The sequence below is a fragment of the Lepidothrix coronata genome, unplaced genomic scaffold, assembly GCF_001604755.1.
Source record: "Lepidothrix coronata isolate B3197 unplaced genomic scaffold, Lepidothrix_coronata-1.0 Scaffold29, whole genome shotgun sequence".
NCBI lineage: Eukaryota > Metazoa > Chordata > Aves > Passeriformes > Pipridae > Lepidothrix > Lepidothrix coronata.
Window position 1 is genome coordinate 6,326,318 of NW_016690209.1, and position 15,040 is coordinate 6,341,357.

Sequence of the window (15,040 nt, forward strand, 5' to 3'; positions counted from 1 at the left end):
AGTGCTGCTACCAGCAGCCATCCCAGGTGACCAAACAAGCAAACCACCATTACTCTTCATGTGCAAAGGCACCGACAGTCTGTGCATGGAGCAGAGCACCACCAGCACCACCCCACCGTGGGGATGTGCAATGCTCTGCTCCCAGCCCAGCTTGAGTGGGGCAGCTTCAGGGTCTGGCTGGATTGGAGAAGCATGAAGGAAAAATACAGCACCTGTAACCACCCTTCTGCATCCAGCAAAGGCAGCCTTAAGTCTGTACAGCATGTAGGAAAGGTGGGGGGAGGGAAAGCCAAACCAATTCCAGTCACCTCCAAAGAAAGCAGAGTGCCAAGCATCACTGTACAAAAATTACGGGAGAAATACTCCTGAAACTCCAGACACAGCATCATCTGCCTTCCCTCCCCTGCCAAAGACAACAGGAAAACCTGTCTTTTGCCCACTCTCTGGTTAGGTACTTCTGCAAAGCAAACTCCTCAAAGCAGCTGAATTGTCCTCCCGCAGCCACAGGTCAGGCAGCCTCTCTCGGGCCACGAGGGCTTCTCCTCTCCTCACCGCTCACTTTAGCACAGCTAGTTGATCTGCTGCTAATTTTGTACTTTGTTATTTATTTGGGTAACAGCTTTTAGTAAATCCCTGTAGCTAAATCTGGCCATGTTTGCTGAGGACACTAAGAAAAGTTCTAGGGGTTTCCTGTGCAAGCACAATTTTATAAACACACGTCCCGCACTGATAAAAGACCCTTTCTACTGATTCACTAGGAAAAAAACAAACCTCATTTCTTTTCCTTTTAACTTTCCCTCCTTCCCATGTCAGGTATTCTCATAGCTCTCCACAAACACGGAGTGATGGCAGTCGAGTTACATTCACTCCCAGCAGGATCTGAACAGGGACTGGGACGAGCAGCGAGCCGAGCACGCGGTTCGCGTTACTTTGGCAGGGAAATGGAATCAATAAGCGATAGGAACCGCACAAGGAGTGTGAGCACACAGGCCGGAGTGGCAGAACACGAGGCGAGCCAGGGCTCTCTGTAAGCACAGTGCCCACCGCCGAGGCTGGCCCGGGAACACTGCCGGGCACTTCCCGCTGGCCGGGAAGCAGGAGAAGCTGCGGAGATCACCCCGCGACCCGCGGGCGGGCCACGCTCTCTGGGACTGCGGACATAAAGCCCTGGTAAAAACCCACAGAGCCTCGGCAAGCGGGGGCCGGGAGGCCGAGGCACAGGCGCTTCCCGGCCCTTCCCCTCCGCCCCGCAGCCGCACACGCGGAGCTCGGGCTCCCTCTGCCGCCGCCGCACGGCTGCGCTCCCGGCGCCACATCTGGGACACATCTGTACATCCCTGCGGGATGGGTGACACAACGTCACGCCCGCCCACGCCCGGACAGCCCTGCTCTGCCGGGAGGATCCTATCTCTGAGCTGCTCCCATCGCCATCACCCTCCACGCTGATCCCAGACTGCTGCCGGCTGCTTCGGTCTCCGGGAGACTCTGGAAGTTCCTGAATCTGCCTAGGGAGAGACAAGAGCTGCCCACAACCTTCCCCACGGGTTAGGAACCTTCCCCGTGGGTTGGGATCCACGTCTGACTCTGGGCTTCAGTCTAACAGAGGAGCCAACTGATCCCAGCTCCACTAGAATGGGAGGGCAGGGGAAGCCCCAAAAGCAGGGCACGAATCGCTTCCTCATGAAGAATAAAAGTAAAGTTCAGAGGTTTTATCAGTCCTGCCTCAGCAGTTCCAGCTGTCCCCTGAGCACATTATCAAGCCTCATCTCTGGGCCTGATCTAGGAAAACAGCGTAAGAACCAGGAGAATGTTCTGGAGATAACAGGGGAAGCAGGGATGGAGATGGTTTACTGCTGGGGCTGAGTGTCAGGATCAATCACCTTCAACATTTTAGCAGCAGCACCAAAGGTCCAAGCCAGGAAGATGTTTTCTGCTGGTAAAGAGGAGGAATGAAGTAGGCTACAGCAAGATTAAAGCAGTGCTGTCACCTGCTGGCATTCCAGAAACTGGCACAGGGATTAGGGGCAAGGCTGTATGCTTTAGAAGCAGGAACAGTCTCTGCTCTGTACTGGGAACTCCACCTAAAAGCAAAGAAGTGGACAGATCCAAAGTGTACTGTCACTGGCTGGCCAATGGAAACCAGGATACATCAGGCTCTGCCAGGAGAGAGGGAAGAAGCTGACTGAGTACATCTACTCACTGAGCCATGAGCCAGTGTTGCCTGCAAGTCCACAGGCACGTACAGAGGCCCCTCCGTAACAGATACATCACTGCATACCCTCACCTCCAACTCCCAGCCCGTGTTGCCCTGGAGAAGCAAGACCAGCAAGGCTGCCCACAGAGAAGTTTATCTCCTAGAAGGGCAGATGGCATAAGGCAGCCACACACACAGAAGGGGTGACGGCAAGGGTGATGCACACCATGGTGGCCCCAGGGGTCCTCCCAGTCCAGGGGCCATAATATCACAAACCTGAGCTGGGCTGTTGCACCACATCAGCACTGCACCATCGTGGGGCAGTAAGTCCATCCTGCTGTGGCACACGGGAATCCTCCTGTGCACCCCCTCCACAGAGCTGAGCACTGCCGGCATAGGGTGGGTCACCCACCATGGTATGCAACCTGAGTCAGCACTAGAAAAGGGCTTGTTTAAACAAAACAAGAGGTGGGATTATTTACTAGGAAATATCTGAACAACATTAAGGTTATGTGTCTGCTTACATCACAGCACAGTTCACCTAATACTAAATAACAGAGAGACGAGTTATAAAAAGTCACAGCAGGACTAGAGAACACTTCCAAGCAGTCCTCTCAGCAGCAGCACCTCAGGACAGGGGGGTCAAGTTACCTGGAGTCTCTGAACTTAACACCCTTACAGTTTTCAGATACCTGTTTGATGCGAAGGAAAGTCTGACTTCGCATGGACTGCACTGGCTATGTTTTTGGGAACATTCTCGTGTGGATGCACTCCTACCCTGCAGGCTCTCCATTCCCGTTCTCAAGAGCCACCAGCAACAGGCCAACAGCCTCTTCCGATCCCGCAGGACGCTCAGGAAGCCACTGACTTAGGAGCACACGTGGTACTTGTGTTGAAATGCTGAACCAGGACTGAACCAGGAGTTTCTTCCCGCTGGACTGCTGTTCCCAGTGTAGCGCAGGAAGATCACAAAGATCATACGGGGCACCCGAGCGCGCCCCCGGAGCGCCCCCCGCAGCGGGCAGAGCCCCGCTCGCCCCCGGCCCGCCCCGCTCAGCCCCCGCGCACCTGGTGGCGGAAGGCGGCTCCGCGCAGCAGGTCCCGCAGCAGCCCCAGGCCGATGTCCCGGCTGGCGCCGTCGGTGACGAGGTGGAGGTGCAGCGTGTCGGCGGGGCCCAGCCGGCCGTGCCGCAGCAGCGATCGCAGCGCCGCCTGCGCCTTGTCCCGGAGCGCGGGGCCGCGCTCAGCCTTGGTGAACATGAGCAGGAGGTGCAGCCCGCGGGCCCCGGCGCGGGCGGGCGCGGACGGCGTGGCCCGCAGGCGGCGGGTGGCGCTGGAGAAGGTCTCGCCGCCGCCGCCCAGGTAGTAGAAGGCGCAGACGGCCACGGCCGCGGCCGCCGCCAGGGCCGCGGGCTGCGGGCACCGCGCCCAGCCCCGCCGCGCCGGGCCCCGCTGAGCCGCCATCGCGGGGGCGGCGCCGCCCCGGGACCCGCCCCCGGCCCGCCCCGAGCGAGGCGCTGGGCAGTGACAGCTTTAATGAGGCCGCCCCTTTACAATGACAAACCACGCTCGAGTTTGCGATACAAAGTCTACAGCCATACACAACGCGGAGTACACAGTCTGTACAGTTACAGCTTAAAAGGGGAAGGTTTTTTTTTTTTTACATTTTACTGCTGGAATGCTTAAAAAAACCACCAAGTACAGAGGAACGCGTGGATAGAGAAATAAAAGTTCATTATTTCAGACGGAGTAACCTCTCTGCTTGAGGAAATGATGATTTCTTGGCGATTTCTGTCGAAACATGGAAAATCTGGGATCCTAACAGAAAAGTGAGTGGAATTTTTCCTTCTCTGTCATCTCCTTCCATGGGAAGAGAAACAAGAAAATACCGTATGCAGAAAGACAAAGCAAGCATATGAAAGGGAATATACCAAAGTGGTACACTCATGCTTTTCCCCAGTACTGCCTTTCCAGAGTTGTCCCTGTTTTAAAACTGTGCCTCCGTGCAAGCACAACAGCAAGGCACGTCGGCTGTCAGGATGCACAAAGCAGTGGCATAAACTCTAACTTGGGAAAAAGTGTCCATGGTGAATGGGCTGAGGTCGTAGTCTGCAAAACTGATTCTCAAAATACTTTGTGTATTAAAGAATCAGAATGATCAGCTCAGTCCTTTTGACACTGTAAAAATATCACATCCTTGGTACTTACACATGATTTGCAGTTCTATCAAAGGGTCCTTTCATAGTCACTATGCCATTTGAGATTCTCATGATGAAGAAGCAGAGGTAACATCCACACTTTAAAACAGGCGGCTACAGAGAAGCACTGAAGTCCTGGAAACATCACATCAATGCTCTGCTTATTCTAGTTCTCACCTTTTTTTCTTTAGTGCTACAAAGCTTTTGCTCTATCCAGGAGAACTAAGAATCTGGACAACACATATGTACTGATGTCATACTGCAAAACAGGAGAAACTTCCTCTCATACGGGGATTTGCTGACAGCAGTTGGAAGGTCTGGTTGCATTTTCTAAAACTATTTCAGCTCAGTATACAAACAGGTGAAATATAAAACCCCATGGAGTGAAAAATGCAGTATTAATACAGCATCCTTTAAAACACTAACAATTAGAAGTCACAAATGGTACAATCCAGAGCCCCTCAAAATCAGTGGAAAGACCGCCACTAATTCCAGCGATTTCCTGGATTAGGTCCTAATTGGCAAGGAGTCTGAAGCCAGCTAGGTGCTAATGAGCACCTGGAACATGTGTTCATCAGACTGCAACATGGGCTGCTTGTGAAGGCAAAGAAACACCTCTACCTTCACCCAAATTCATGGGAACAAATTCCAGCTAACATAACTCAGTGACAAATTTCTGAATTATCATACTGAATTATAAGTTTTTATGCACTGAACTGACATTAACATAAAACATGAAACCTTATGAACAGTCAAAACAATTGAGACACTAAGGACACACCATAGACACTATTTAAACCAACATGCAATGGACGTAAGTTACACCTCTGAAATCAAGCTGCATTAGAATATATGTTGAGCTCCTCAACATTTGTCTTTCCAAGAGACTCTTGGAACGTGTGTCTATAAATAGGAAAACTATTACACTATCTTTCAATGGGCCATCTATTAAATTACTAAAAATCCATGTGAAAGCTGCCTTTTAAATGCATTAGGAATCTACTGCTTTGTCCCTCTCCAATTAAAGCCTACTATATTTCATACCTACGTGGAAACATGAACTGGAATTGAAGCTTTCCATTGCCTGGTACAGACTACAGGATGTTAACCCACAATGGAACCTTACTGTTTACTATTCTACTTGTACTCAGATTCATTTTGTGATAAAAATTTCATAATATTACTGAGCAGAAGATTAGCACTTGAGTCAAAACTTGATATGGAATCCGGACCTTCAGAGCCCTGGTGACAATCATACATTATTACTGAGGGCTGAATGCTGTGAGCCACTGAGGCCACAGAGCACTGAGCCTGCCAGAGCCTGGTGGGACTGCACCATCAATACATTCCATGTAATTTAATGGTATGTATTCATTTTTGCTGATGAGCAACATGTTACCACATGTATTGCACCTGACCTGCAAAAAGCTCTAACTGACTGCAGTTTATACTGGACATCCTGGTGTACCTGAAAGGACTGGGGAATGAGGCTGCAGGATGAGCAGTGACACAGCTACTCCCTGAGCCACTGACACTCCAACACTGCTGCTGACAAGAGTCACACAACCTGTCAGTCAGGTATGTGATTAGACCCTTAGCACAGACACACTGCTACTGTTTCCCAGACAGATGGGAGTCAGGAATGCAGCGTATGCATCTGCAGAGCTACAGGGAAGCAAGGTTTTTGTCTAGAGAAGTCATCCTCCAAAATTTTTTAGAGAGATTTTTGTGGCTAGGAAGGAAATCACCAATGGAGATTTGAAATAAGTGTCTCAGACCTTTTTCCAGCAGCATGGACTGAGACAGAAATTATGCCATCAAGCTTTAGGCAGCTTTAGATTACAGCCAATCACACTACATACTGCCTGTCACCTGGCTGCAAAAGACAAATATTTAGAAAAACCTATGTCTAAAGTGTGTATTATACAGTCATATCTTACATTGTCCCATCTGTACATTGGGAATCTTACCTTCTCTAAGATCTACTAAAACACCCACTGCTGTTAAATACTGATGATTAGGAAGTATATTATCATTCATAGACAAATATTTAAAAACAACTTACTAAAAATTACTGCTTACAGGTGATATCTTTAACTTTCTTATTATTCAGACTAAATGCACCCTTTAAATGGGCACAGTCTGCTTTTCCTAGCATAATTAGACCACACACAAAGCAAGAACTGTAAGAACTTGTAAGATTCTTCTGCTTGGAAAAAGAATCTAGTGGACAATTCTACAACACTACTAATTTTGTGGCAATAATAATATCCAGATTTGATACATTATTATATATTTGATGCAAAATTATAAATGTTTGAAATACTTTGTTAAAATTTAACGTGCCAGAAAGTTTAAATTTACCATAGTTTACAGATTTAATTTTTTTTAATCCAATTTTGCTTATCTTTGCTTGGAGAAAAGCCAATTCATTTCCTAAATACATTTAAACAGCAGGTTAGCATAATGCCACAGCTACTAGGATTATTAAAAACTGACATTGATACTATGCTACCTAAAATTTCTGCTAAAGTTGTCCATAGGGCAGACAAATAGAGCATAAAGAATTGCATCTGCTGGTTTGAGGCTTCAGGTGATTCCTATCTAGGTATTAAATAACCTGATACATAAGCATATATCTAGAGACACCATTTATACATGCACACCATCAGAGTGGGGCTCACTACTGAATAAAGCAAATTGTGCTGCTGCCCTCAGAAAATAGCTGGAGCTGTGCTCACCCAATACTTGCCAAAAATGTGGAGTGAAATTCCTAGGTTTTCTCATGCTCACCTTAGTTTAGACAACACATACACATCACTGCAGATCATATATGGGATACTGCTGCCTGATTGGATCAATAAAGGATTGATTGTCCTAAATTTAGGGTGGCTGCATGACATATGAGACTTCATATATTCATCTTAGGGCTAGCAGTGAGAACAAGAAAAAGTAAAAAACAGCCTGTGCACAACTGTTCTACACAAGCTCCATTGGCTCAGTATTTATTTTCACTTCTCAAATTTCAAGTTTTGATGTCAAAATACTACAAAAAAACCCCACATCATGTCCAGAAGGATTCAGTTTATTTTTTATGAAAGGTTCCACATGCTCATTTAGAAGGATACTTGCTGCATTGAAAATTTAATATAAGAGGGGGGAAAAAAAAGAAAATAGAGTGCTCTTAAGAGTTTGGTCCCCCAGGATATATCCCTTTGTGACTGACCTGCAGTCACCAGCATAAAGGCCAGCCTGGTGTTAGAGCTTCCACTGTGAAAGAGCTTGCAAGAGCAGGAGTTACTGTGTCTGTTACTAACAGCCTACCTCTAACCAGAGTCAGCACAGGCACAAGAGGATCTGTTAAGTTACAGCCCCACAAACAGAAGGACAACTCAGTATGTCATTATCTGATTTCCCTTCCAAACAGTCCCAGAAAATGCAACCCAGACCTTCTTGTCAGAGGCACATTCTTTACGGCAACAGGGAGACAGATGACAGTGGATGATCCTGGATAGCAGAGCTGCTCTGCCCATCCTGCCATTGGGAGTCTGTGCCACACACCCAGCTGTGCTCGGCGTACGAGCCGCAGACAAACCTCGTACTCACAGCTGGTGCTATTTTTATACTGAGCTAGCAGGTATTCAGGGTTTTAAACATTATTTCAGCTGCTGAGGTATACGTACTGTAGAACATAAAACAACTCATACATTTCCCCAGCTACCACAATCTAAAGCTACATTGGAGTGGTCATTTTATCCGATCTATCTAACAAAATGCATATAATTCATTCTGTCAAAGTAAAAAAAAAGACTGGTACTATGGGCATCAGGTTCTTTTCCTTCTTGACACTTAAGACTTCTGGGAATCTGACTGCTGGAAGCGGTTTAACTTCTCTGGATTATTTGTTGCCATTTGAGAAAAGTCACGAAAAATGTCCTGATAAAGTTCATCTCCTAGATAGAAAAGAAAAGGGAAACAGTATTAAACATTTGTGATAGTCAACATCACCCACCACTGCACAAATGCTCTACTGTGCAATCAACTACTGTGTAACACTTATTCATGTAAAAAGTTTGCTTATAGATGGAATGACACTGATGTGAACTGTTGGAGACTGGTTACTTGCATGCATGGTCTGTAGAAGCAAATTAAACAAAGCCAAACTATACCTGAAATAGTACCTCACAGGCAGCCACACAGAGGAAAGTTTAGAGTTAGAAAGGAAAAGTGAAAGCATTTTAAAGCAACTTAAAAAGAAAAATATTTATTAGCCATTAAAGAATAAAATCTTTGTTTTTGCAAGGTAGTGCTAACCAAGATCATCTTCGGAAAAATAGAATTATGGCATAAATAAAGATTAACTTGGAAACAGAGGTCAGAATTCTTACAGCCAAACAGAACTTTCCATGAAAGAAACAATCAGCAAGTAACAGTATATATAAAAAAAAAAGCAATCCTAAGTAGATAAATCATGGGTCATAAATTCTTTTGGTCTACTACTTCAGCAAATATAAATTTTTACATTCGCTTCATCTACATCTTTCATTACATTTTTCAGTTTTATCTATAAGAGTGATGATATTTCCCTTAAAAATATTTCTTTTGGTTTTTTTTGGTTGTTTTTTTTTTTTTAATCTTCACTCTTTGTGCTTAAATGCAACCCAATAGTATATATTCCAAAATGAGGGATGGCAGCAATTTCCACCAGGCCTGTGTTCCTCCCCCTCCACACAGGAAGACATATTGAGGAATGATTACTTCTTGAGTCATTGCCAAGTTATTCTTTTGCCACTTTAAAATGGACATTTTCACATTCCTTCATCTGTTGCAGCATTTTGGGCCTTAAGTTCAGGTTTCATTTTAAAACATTAACCATACCCTATTGCCTTCAAAGGGAATTAAATGCATCACACATTTCATTTGGTCTGGAGTTATGCAGCCATCCAAATTTTACTGTCTTCCCCACACAGATGATCACACAGTGCACAAGGTCCCAGCACTACTGTTTCTTGCTGACAGCTTGATTAATAGCATGACAAAGAAATCAACCCAAAATCCCTCTCATCATGTATGTTGAACATGAAGCTTTTTTTTCCAACATGATTGTGGAAAAAAAGAATGTTTTTGTGCTTAGACATTTGCACTACTGTGAACAGTTACATTGTTTTGTTTTTCCATATCTTAATTTCTATTTCCAATGTTAGAACTATTATTCTTTAGGAGATGAGACTCCATTCTTTTGAAAACACTTTTACAAATGATAACTGACCTTCCAGAAATATTTAATGTGCATGGCATGTGGGTTTATACAAAGATGCAGTGACATAATTCTTCCCAGACTTTGAAAGATGAATACATTCAATACTGCTCTACTAGGAAAAGTCAGTTCTAGGGAAATTCCCTTTTGGTTTTCAGATTTAATTTCAAGTATGGTGTCCCTGCCCATGGCAGAGGGGTTGGAACTAGATGATCTTTAAGGTCCCAAACCATTCTGAGATTCTGTGTTATAGAGATGAAGCAGGCACAGGACACATTTTATTGTAACAGTTTGTGATAACTGCCTGCACTGGGAGATCAGCACAGAATGGAGCTGCAACATTCACCAAAAGAACAGCTATGAAGGGCACAAGGCAGAATCAAGCTTGTGTGATAAAAGCTATTACGCTTTTAATACAGAAGTGGGTTTCACTGCTGAACTAATACTGTAGTTCAAGTTGCCATACTTGTTTCTTTCAAATTAACTTGAAAGAAAAACGGAAAGCTATTTTTGCAAGATACATTGTGGCTCTGTTTTTGGCTCTATTACATAACAAAAATATTACATACAAAAATAGACTAAAATAAAGTGCCCCTTTAGTTTGTATGCTGCATTAAAGTACTTAATACTGTAAACATTATAATTATTTTAAAATTCTACTTTAAAACTGAATTCTGGAAATTCCAAGCAATGTTTTCCCTAAAGTGCAGATACTATGTACAAAAATACTGTAACACTGCTTTACCATTTAACACCAGAGTAACTCAAAAGGCACACATCATACATTCAAGAAAAGGTAGGAAGAAAAAGTAGCAATGCTAGTACCAAAGAGTTGGCAGACATACTGTAGCACCAGGAGATGAGCACTCAAGTGTTATACAAGAAACAGTACTATGGTGCATATGGCTTCTACCACCAGAAATGAACCTTTTTGTGGAACAAGCTGCTTTCAGCTAGTTCCCATTCTAGGAATATTTTGGAAGACCAACTGTACCTTGCAAAGCAATATATACATTCTCTCAGTAGCTCAAACCAGCCAGATAGATTTACATTAGAAATGTTGATGCCATTAGCTACATTAGCAATTGTTCGTCAGCTGCATTACTAGAGCTGAGGAGTTGGTAGTTGGCTTCACTCTGATGACAGCAAACTCATACATCAATATTTACCCTCACATAGCTCCCAGCAAAAATACAATTGTCTTGAAAATCCTTATTTTCTTCTAGAATCATAATTTTGGAACACTGGAGCTCTAAAATAAGGGCAGTGCAAATAATTTAACTTGTATATGCAGTGAAAAAGACCTGCATCTCCTACAACCACGAGAAGGTGTGATACCTTGTGACAGCAGAGACAGGTTTTGTGCTTACTCTGACACAACCCTTCCAGCAGACATGAACATTCAAAACACTCAAATATTGACTTTTAAACTTTCAAAAGAGGCTTCAGCAAGTAAAGAATAGAAGGGGGCAGTGCTGTGCTACCCAAAGATACAGCAAGATCTCCTGGTTGGGACTCTGTGCTACAGCTTCTGGCCTTAATGTCAAAAATTATTTTACTGACACCTTCCCCTGATTTTGGGGAAGCTCTGCCTCCTGTGGCAACTCACTGTTGTCAATCTCACCTTACCAGCTGCAAAGTATCTGGATGAGATTGTATCAACTGCAGTCTCTAGATTCTACTGTATTACAGACTGATAGAAAGGTCACAATATTTTCAATGAAATATTTTTCTAGCTTTTTATTTCACCTACCTAATTGAAGAATGTGTCTAAAATATATATATATATATATATATATATATATAAAAATGAATTTTCAGGGGAAAATAGTCTCCCCCATCTACTTCACGTTTTCATGTAGGCAGTGCCTGTATTTGTTAGGAATGAAGCATTCATAAACATTTGTAAGGTTTAGTAAACAACCAAGGATTTTTGTACAAACCATGGAAACATATTTTCTGGTTTATAATAATTTTGGATTTGTGATAGGTCAATGAAACGATCTAAAATATTCATTTATGATTTAGCACAGAGCTTTTGAGCCAAAATACACACCTCCCTTAAAACAAAGCCATTTTACTATTTGAAACTGATAGTTATTATTTTTACCACTTAAAACAAAACAGAGGAAACTCAGAAATACATCATCATTTGCTACCTTTAGCCTGTCAGTGAAGTAGTATGCACTGTATCAGAAAACATCTTTAAATGCCACACTGGCAACAGCCTTCCTCATTTTCTGAGAGGGGAATTCTTCCTCTTTTGAGCTCATAATCAGAGAAATACTTGTAAATTAACTGTTTCACTGTCAAGGAAAGCATTTGAATTCCTGAGTGTTTTTTTACTTTTATTGTTTAATTTGAATTTCCTTGAAGATTTGTTCAAAAACAGATTTAAAAAAACCCCTATTCTTAAGGAGAAACCAAATAAAATTGATCTATTTAATAGATTTCATCTAGGATTTTGACATTAGACTCAGTGTTGCCCCTTGACTATATTCCAGTCTTAATCTGGTAAGAAATATAAGCACACAATCCTTTTGAATCAGTGGAAAATACAGAAGGGCTTTATAGGAGTGAGCCAAGAGTACTCAGCACTTAACCTTAAAAGTAAGGTTTGCCTTTCACTTCTGCCAGGTATAGCGAGGTGCTTTAATTGTCTAACTTCACAATCAAGTGTGCCTTCATTACTGGTATTTGCATGACATTAAATTAGGTTCCTGTGGAAGCATACCATAACAGAGGAAATGGCTTGCACAAATATCACATTAGGACATGGTGTAAATTGGGACTGAGTGCCTGAGAATAAAGTTGCACATATTCATTAAATATAATTTGATACTTTCCTGTTGCAGTTGGCTCAAACGTCTGCCAGTTTTTTAACCAAACAGAAAGATACTAAGCATACAAAAATACATACTCAAGAATGACCGCTTTGTTTCTTATTAGTATCTTAACAAATAAAAATATTTAAAAATAAAATTTGAGGAAATAATACTTTCCTATTTCTGTCTGGAGTTATTTTGAAATATTTGATGTACACTTTTTACATTGGTGTGCAAGCATTTTTTTCTTACAAAAAGAAAAAGAAGACCATTCCACAGGAAGGAGAATGGTATCCTGTAATAAGATGAACTCCTCAACTCCTCTGAGCAAGATGGGTCAGAAAGCCACTGTTAAATAATGTCAGATATATCCTAACATTATACAAATTTCAAAGGAACAACAATTGGAAGAAAACTGTGTGGACAACTACCAGCAAAACAGAGTGGTAATGGCTGTAGTAACACACTACTATAAAGATGCTATTTAAACTCTCCTTTTAGTTCCTCTAAATACTCTTACAAAGTCACGCCAGTGAATTTCAATGAAGTTTTAACATGTGTTGGTTTATAAAAAAACATTAAATGTATGAAGCTATCTTGGATTTCCCTCAGACACTAAGAATCTAATTGTAAACTGATAAATTCCTGTATACACTTCCTGTACTGCATTTCAGTGTGGTTATTAGTAGAGTATTGACCTGGCTGCCCATAGAGTCCTTCTGATTCCCGCATTTCTTCATTCATCCTTGCTAAACGCAACCTGGGATTTAGAAAACAAAAAGAACAATGTCATCTTCAAAGCACAAAAAAAGACTACAATGCAAGACCTACAATGCATTCCTGAACATCACATCAATGAGGTCATCTATGGATAATGAATTCTGATTTTAGCTCATTCTCCCTGTTTTTATGTAAAGGAATTTTGACATTTCTTTTATTTTTAACTTGAAACAGAATAGCAAAACTTAAGTTATCTAGTCAAAAAACAGAACGTACAACTTACAATGTTACAATATCTGCATTTGCAGCTTCTACTGCTATACTCAGTGGGTCTTTCCCATCTTCATCAGTGGCATGCTGGTTTGCTCCTCGTTTTAGGAATAAACACACTTGTCTGTTTGGAAAAAGCATTTAAGAATATTTTTGACAATAATAAAGGAAAAAAGGCAAATAAATTCAGGCTGGATACAATGTATTTGGCTTAAATCACAGAAAGTCTCTCAAATATGTCAAAATAGTGCTGTTCATCTAGAACATGTTACCACAGTAGGAAGTAAAACCTTTATTTAATCCACATTAGCAAACACATGTGTGTTTTGCTAGTGGATGAGACTGCTAAATCAAAATATTATTTTCTTTCTCACAGCCAGAGTTTAAAAAAAACCTGTATCACCTGAAATAGTATTAAAATGCCAGAATATCTGGGGCAGTGAAGAAGCTTCACATGAACAACTACAGTAAAGGAGGGCCGTTTACAAATTGAGGAGCAGCAAGTTACCCAGTGTGTCCTAGAACTGTGGCATGGTGCAGGGGCCCTCTTCCCTTCATGTCCCTGATGTTCACATTGGCCCCATTCTGCAGCAAAAATTCACAAGTAACCAGTGAACCCTATGGAATAAAAGCAAGGAAACAACTCAGCACCAGATCTCTAGAATAAGAGCCATGTTCTGCCTTCTCACCATTTAGCCATGTGGCAAAGGAAACAAAAGGGATTTGCTTCCATATCAACTTTGAACACTACTAAGGTTATATAATTCCAAACAAAGCATTAATAGGAAAAAAATAGTTCAGAAAGAACTTAGAACACTGTAAACACAACTTCAGCATCATGTTGTCATCCATTAGTGAAGCAGTTCAAAAGGAACAGTGACACAGAAACATCCCCATTATCCCTTCCCCTCCTCCCCCACCAGCCAGGGCTGTATATCACATACCCCTCGCACTGCCTGAATGAGTGGAGTTGCTTTGTTTTCTTCTACGTTGACCCAGTTTACTTCAGCTCCGTGGGCCAATGCTTCTGCCATATGAGGAAGATTCTTCTCAAAGGCAGCTCGGTACAGCTGCAATCCTGGACTAGGCTGCTTGGAGTCACAGAACACAGAGGACTCTTGCTTGTCTCCTTCTGAAAAGAAAAAAAAATTGCTTATCTAATCTCTGTTTTTACAAGGTAACTCCTGGAATTCTGGTCAAAACCGTCACTCTGGCATAAGGAAGTTCAGGTTTTGCAGAATGCTGTGTATTCTTGCCCCATTCTGCCAGGGGAAATCATAGATGCCCTTAGCCTGTTCCAGCATTCAGGCACAGCCTCTTCACAGAACTATTACTGCACAGAAATCATTCTCTCCACATTACTAGCACATGTGTATATCCTTCAATCTAGATATTCCATGTCATTTCTCAGAAATTATTTTAGGTTTGAAGTGTGTTTTATTCTAAATTACAAGATATGAATAAAACTAATCTCCTGCAGAGATGTAGTCATACAAATATATCTTTATCTGCAACAGCTTGATACACCTGAATTTGAGACTAATACTGTTTTGACCTAGTTTTCATTAAAAGATAC

The 15,040-nt window shown here is 42.5% G+C and overlaps 1 protein-coding gene across 6 annotated transcripts in view; it reads right to left on the reverse strand.

Moving 5' to 3' along the window:
* Nucleotides 1-4,343: 4,343 nt before the first annotated feature.
* ACAP2 (ArfGAP with coiled-coil, ankyrin repeat and PH domains 2) overlaps nt 4,344-15,040 on the reverse strand; it is a 64,186-nt gene continuing 53,489 nt past the window's right edge. For all 6 annotated transcript variants that reach the window (XM_017810749.1, XM_017810745.1, XM_017810750.1 and 3 more), the window contains 5 exons: nt 14,409-14,596; nt 13,973-14,082; nt 13,478-13,588; nt 13,173-13,234; nt 4,344-8,345 (listed from right to left, as the gene is read on the reverse strand). In XM_017810749.1, the coding sequence (XP_017666238.1) occupies nt 8,242-8,345; nt 13,173-13,234; nt 13,478-13,588; nt 13,973-14,082; nt 14,409-14,596 (575 nt within the window). In that variant the 3' untranslated portion in view covers nt 4,344-8,241. The remainder of the gene's footprint in view (nt 8,346-13,172; nt 13,235-13,477; nt 13,589-13,972; nt 14,083-14,408; nt 14,597-15,040) is intronic.